The sequence below is a fragment of the Megascapheus bottae genome, chromosome 6, assembly GCF_031878675.1.
Source record: "Megascapheus bottae isolate mThoBot1 chromosome 6, mThoBot2.hap1, whole genome shotgun sequence".
Taxonomy (NCBI): domain Eukaryota; kingdom Metazoa; phylum Chordata; class Mammalia; order Rodentia; family Geomyidae; genus Megascapheus; species Megascapheus bottae.
In genome coordinates, this window is record NC_143514.1 from 17,368,867 (window position 1) to 17,374,866 (window position 6,000).

The 6,000-nt window shown below is 39.0% G+C and overlaps 1 protein-coding gene across 6 annotated transcripts in view; it reads left to right on the forward strand.

Moving 5' to 3' along the window:
• Positions 1 to 6,000, forward strand: part of Ntng1 (netrin G1) — a 346,192-nt gene that overhangs the window by 254,632 nt on the left and 85,560 nt on the right. For all 6 annotated transcript variants that reach the window (XM_090334293.1, XM_090334290.1, XM_090334295.1 and 3 more), the window contains exon 3: positions 1,020 to 1,192. In XM_090334293.1, the coding sequence (XP_090190419.1) occupies positions 1,020 to 1,192 (173 nt within the window). The remainder of the gene's footprint in view (positions 1 to 1,019; positions 1,193 to 6,000) is intronic.

Below are 6,000 nucleotides of genomic sequence, written 5' to 3' on the forward strand. Positions count from 1 at the left end.
CTGGCCCTGATCATTCTGGTATCTTAGGTCGCCTTTGCAATTTTGTCATCAAAGACTTTGAATGTGGGAATGCATGATTTTGGAAATTGCATATCCTATTGTTACCTCTCATATATCACAGCTTTATCCATAGACAGCAAAGGCAAAGCCTCTATTAATGACTTTAAGGCCCTGCCACCCATAGGATTCTTATTTGCTAGGATTCTAATCATCTTTTCTTAGAGTCATTTGGTCTTTGTGATTGCCTTATTTGCCAGGAGTGGGAAATCAAAAGATTACCGTCTCACTTCTGCTTGGGTCAGTTGTAGATCCTTATGAAAACACTTTTCTGACCTGAGGAAATGTCGCTTTAGAGTCCAGAAAGAGAACACCTGATTATAACTTGCCAAGTTTACAGAAGAAGACTGAACAGCAAATTGTTTTAATGGTTATCTATCCTTGAAATAAATAAATAAATAAATAAATAAATAGAAGAAATGTCCAAATGTTTTGAAGGGGGAAAAACACTGCAGTTCTCTTTAGAAAATGAAGTCACATTGTCATAGATTTAACACCATCACTGTAGAAAACTTCTCAGCTGGTGATAATGTTTAGGGTGCCTGTAGAAGCACAAGTGTCAGAGAAGGGCTTCAGGATCGTGTAAGCTGATATTAAATTCCCTTGAAGTATAGTGTACTGGGGAAGCTGGTCCTGCCTCCAACATGGCAAGGAGAATTGTGCAGTTCTGGGACTCCTCCTTGCACAAGAAGCTCCTTTCCCTGTTCTTTTGCTTTCAGGTAAACCTGCTCTGTCTGCCTTAAACACTTTTCTGGCCTTACTTCCTTAATGGGGAGAGTAAAGGAACATAGTAATCCCCAAAATACATTTCCTGAAGACCATCCTCAGGGCTGAGTCTGGAAGTCAACACTTCTTCGTGATAAATACCAAAACATGACTTTATTGAAAAGCCACAACCCCCCTGAGCTAGGCCAGGAAGTAAATATAACTGACAGTGATCGCTTTGTCTTTCCTCTACTTAGGTGCAAGTGCAATCTCCATGCCACTGTGTGTGTGTATGACAACAGCAAGCTGACATGTGAGTGTGAGCACAACACTACAGGTCCAGACTGTGGGAAATGCAAGAAGAATTATCAGGGCCGGCCTTGGAGTCCAGGCTCCTATCTCCCAATCCCCAAAGGCACTGCAAATACCTGTGAGTAGCTTTGCTTCTTTACGCCATATTCCATGCATGATGGTCTTGCAGTTCCTCACTCTCATGAGCAATTGTGATTTTATTACTCGTTCTGGTTGTTCTGTTCTACACAAAGCAGAGTTGAAGTTTTAGTCCTGATGTTACCACTCCAAAGCACGTTTTGGCATTCTGCTTGCCTGTTCAATTCTAGCCTTCCTGTAAAATGTAGTGGAAAGGTGATTTGCAAAAAAACACAGAAGGGGGCCGGGAGTTTGGCCTAGTGGTAGAGTGCTTGCCTAGCACACACGAATACCCAGGTTCAATTCCTCGGTACCACATACATAGAAAAAAGCCAGAAGTGGTGCTGAGGCTCAAGTGGTAGAGCTCTAGCCTTGAGAAAGTCCAAGGACAGTGCTCAGGCCCTGAGCCCAAGCCCAAGACTGGTAACACACACACACACACACACACACACACACACACACACACACACACACACACAGAAATAGGTTTTATCCTCCCCCCAGCCAAGAGGATGAATCAGGGTGTGATTATTTCCTCCCCTAAATTAACTTCTAACAAAAGTAATAGAGGCCTTGAGAACTTGAAGTCCTAACTAGCCCTAAACAACATCTGCAAACTATGGGTTTACAATCCCTTTTCCCACATCAGCAGCCCAAGAGAAAGGTTTTTAGAGAAGATAGTCCTTCACACTCAATTGTAGCATGGATTCAGGTTAAACTGCCCAGGTTAAATGACTGGCCTTTTCTAATCTCCTCAAGTCATGCCCATCCACCATGGAAAGTCTGTGTGGAGCTGCCTTTAGAGATATAACATGGCCGCTGGCCTCTGGGCGTCACCCTCAGAAGAGTTCTTTGTGGGTGTGCATCTACAAGACCAGTCTTATCCATGTTCCTAGAGATCACCCAGTTACCATTTGGCCCCTGAAAACCCTGAATATCTAAAGCAGAGTTTGAACTTTGACATGCTCAAGAAGAAAAGTAATTATTGCCTAATTCACTTTTTCCTTTTTGCATTTCCATAGATGAAATGATTAGCTACCTGCCAAAGCCCAAGGTTAACCCTCTTTTAAAAGCAGAGAAAAAGGCAATGCTAGCTTATACCCTTGCAGTGAGAAAGAAGAATGGCAGGGTAGAGAACACAATTGAATGAGAATTTGAAAAGCCCCTGGCTCCATACAGGGCTAAGCATGTTATCAGAACCTTCAAAGCAGCAGCTGTGAGATGCCAGACCCAAAAACTAATATCACAGGAACCAGAGCCTTATCAAGTTTAGTGTTAAGAGTAATGCAGCAAGTAACAAGCCATGAAGTATGGGGGCATGAAGTGATGATAAAGAAAAAAATGTGAAGGAGAAGAAAAAATACCTTCAACAAGTTTTAAATAAAAATCTCTGGTTTTAAAGGCATTCAGTTTGTGTGTGTGTCCTAAAGATAAAACTGACTTCTTGCTCCTGAAATTGATACATTAATGCTTGGTTGAACAGAAATGTTTATTTTTTTGTCAAGGTTATCTTGTTAATGGAGACTCTCCTGGGCTTACTTCAGTGGTTGAAAGAAAAAAAATGTAAAATTTGGAAAAAGATCACACGAAGTTATTTGTTGCTATACCTGGTGGCATCCTACTAGGAAACCAGCCCCTCACACCCACCACCATCACAACAACAGCAACACTATTGTCAAATTTAGTCTAACATGTCCCCAAAATGAAAATGGTTCAGATTTCATCTTCAAGATCTGCTGCTTCTTTACTAGAATGGAGATGAAAGAGAACAAAGTTCACAAACGCTTGCTCACATTCTGACAATCTCCTCAGGGCATCCCTACTCCACAAAGCCATCCCAGGGGCATATGTGACAGGCTGCTACTGAAGGCATTGACTTCTATTCTAACATGACCCTGTTCTTCTGTCCAAACCTGTGCTTCAAAGAGATTGTTCATTTCAAGACATTTTCACTGGGAAGACTTGGACTTAGCCAAGCTTTCTCACTGAGGAGGATTTCAAAAGTGTGATGTGTTCCCTGGAAATGACTTACACCCTTAAACCTTTGAATTATAAAGATCACCCCAGTCAATCTCTGGCCAAAGGAATGTAACCTACTTTGATTTGTCTCCTAGGTCCAAGTATTCATCTATGCTCTCATTTTTACTGGTCTTCTCTGAACATCTATAATTTTCCACGTTCCTGTTAAAAATAGGAAAGTGATAGAAGGACCCAGGGGGGTGATCAATCCAATGTTTCCATCGCCAATATAAGTGGAATTTGTTATACAATTCTAGAAAGTATTTGAGCTATACATGTCTTGAGATCCACAAAACTTCTGACAAGACAAATTATACTTTAAAATCTCCCAATAGTGGCAGTAAATATTTTACCAGTTCAGTACACAGGTTATAGGATCAAATCCCTATTCTTCCATTTACTAACTGTGTGACCATGAAAAAGTAAGCAACACACTGTTCCCCATTCTTAATGTGAGAAGAGAATCAGTTCTTACCTCACTGGGATTTTGAAAGGATCAAATAAGCCAGCACATGTAAAGTGTTTTGCATAACACCTGTTACTAAGTACTCAAAAATACTTTTTTCTGAATATTTTTTTCATAAGACAGTCTGGTCCTTTGTAGGACAGCTTTTTTTAACAACATTTATTTTTTTCAATAATGTATTAATAATACCCTCAATGTTGAGCATCTCCTAATTTGTGGTGGTTTTTATTTACATTGACCCTGGTTTCATTTGTTCTTTCTATTACTTACCATCTATCACTACCTCCATTTCTCATGTGACAATATTTTCATGTCTCTTGACGTAGATACATGTTCTGGAATTCCTCTAATTCATTAGGGTGGTACTTGGAGGTAAGGACAATGCACTTCCTGCACTTTGATGGTTCTCTTTCCTATTGGCTTCTTTTACACACATACACTTATGTGTATTCACATATCTCCGTATTACTATAGTTGATGCATGATATATGAGTTACTTATCTAAGAGGGAGTCTTCTTATATGTCATGTCCTCATGTGAAACCTCAGACTTAAGAAGGGACAAAAAAGGTACTTTGACCTCTGGTCTTTAAACATCTTCAATGACCCAGAAATGTCATTCATACTATACTTTGGAGTTCACAGGATCTCAAGCAGCCTGGATAAGAAGGATAGGAAGGTCTATTTCTGCCCATATGAATAGGTTTTCAGCAGAGAAATTATGTTTTTATTAAAGGAAGCACTGAATTAGAGTCTCCTTCTAAGGACACTCAATGCACGGCAATGAGTTCCCAACCTGGGACCTGGCTGGGAGACACTTAGCTTTGGATCTCCTTCCTAAACTGCATTTTGCGATATGGTTCATGTGGTACTAAGGCAGAAGAGTAGCTGCCACCCAACCTACATGAGACTCTGCATTTCCTGTGCTACACATTTGGCTGAGTTATCTTTAAGTATAACTTTTGCAGTGATGTTTTTATTCATTAGGCTTTTATTCAAAACTCGGTGTGTTCTCTTGGTCTTTTAAAGGCCTATATAAGCATATCCAATTATTCTTTTTCCACAAAGCTTATATTGTATAGAAAAATCACCTTGCTTCTTTCCCATTGGTTTCACTCTGACCATGGTCAGATTGTATCTTTGCGATCTCTTGAATTTTGTTTTTGACTTCCAAGCAGACAGCAACTATCCAACTTCATGCTTGATCATGATTTTCTTATTCCTATTGTCCCGTTCTTGAGTGAAAGTATTAACATTTGTTCATACCTTATGCCTGTGGAATAATTTGTGACATTATTTGAAATTCAACTAAGGAATCTCCCTGTAGATACCATAACTTCGGCAAGGATAATGTAATATCTACATCTCTGATTCTCAAATGGTGTTCTTCAATCTATTAAAATATAATCTATAGTAAAAGAGTTTTTAGAAAATACTGTGCACTATAATTTTAGTCACATTATCTTATTAAAAACATTTTAAAAGTCCTCCAGTGAGGTAACCTACTTTACTGAACATTTCCCAACCTTACTTGTTTTCTGGAACATTTAATAACTCTATACAAAACACTCTTTGGGGGACATGCTGGTCTGAATGATTTCTTGCAGCTTAGTCTTAGAAATGTCATGGAGACAGACAAAGAGCACAGCTAGTTCAGCTGAATCCAATCTTTTACTTTCCCCTTATGTAGGCAGCTAATATTCTTCAAAGAAGGGAAATTAAATTGGTCTGACATTGACATTATTTGTTTGTTCAGAAATCCAACTTGAGTTGTTATACAATATCTTGGGCTCCACTGAGTGATGGAAAGTAATTTGACGATTGTTCTATTATTTTCTCTGGTATTGAATTTGCATTGACTAATTTCTATTTTCCAAGGTATATCCATGAGTGTGGCATTACCCGGAGAAGCTCCCAAGTGCTTTTTATACAACAGTCCATTCTAAATGTATAACATTCTTCTAAGTTAGATCCTCCTGCTTTTATTGTATAGGTATAGAATCTTACAATTACGGGGAAAGATTCTTTAAATTTCTACAACTAGTAAAGATCAAAGGGAAGATTTAAATCCATGTGTGTCTTGCCTTTCAACCCTACATGTTACACTGTATTGCATCTCAGATTAAATTTGAGTGACTTACTCTATTCCCCTCATGGGGCCTAGGCTTCATTTTGACACCTCTTTAAACAACTCAGTCTTCTACAAATCTACTGGCTGTCTAGATCTCTATTATTTCTCTGTCTTCAAATTTTCCCTGCTCTTTTCTGCTTAAATCTTCCTATATTACCCATCTCTGCCTATTCTAACTACACTTATTTCCTTTG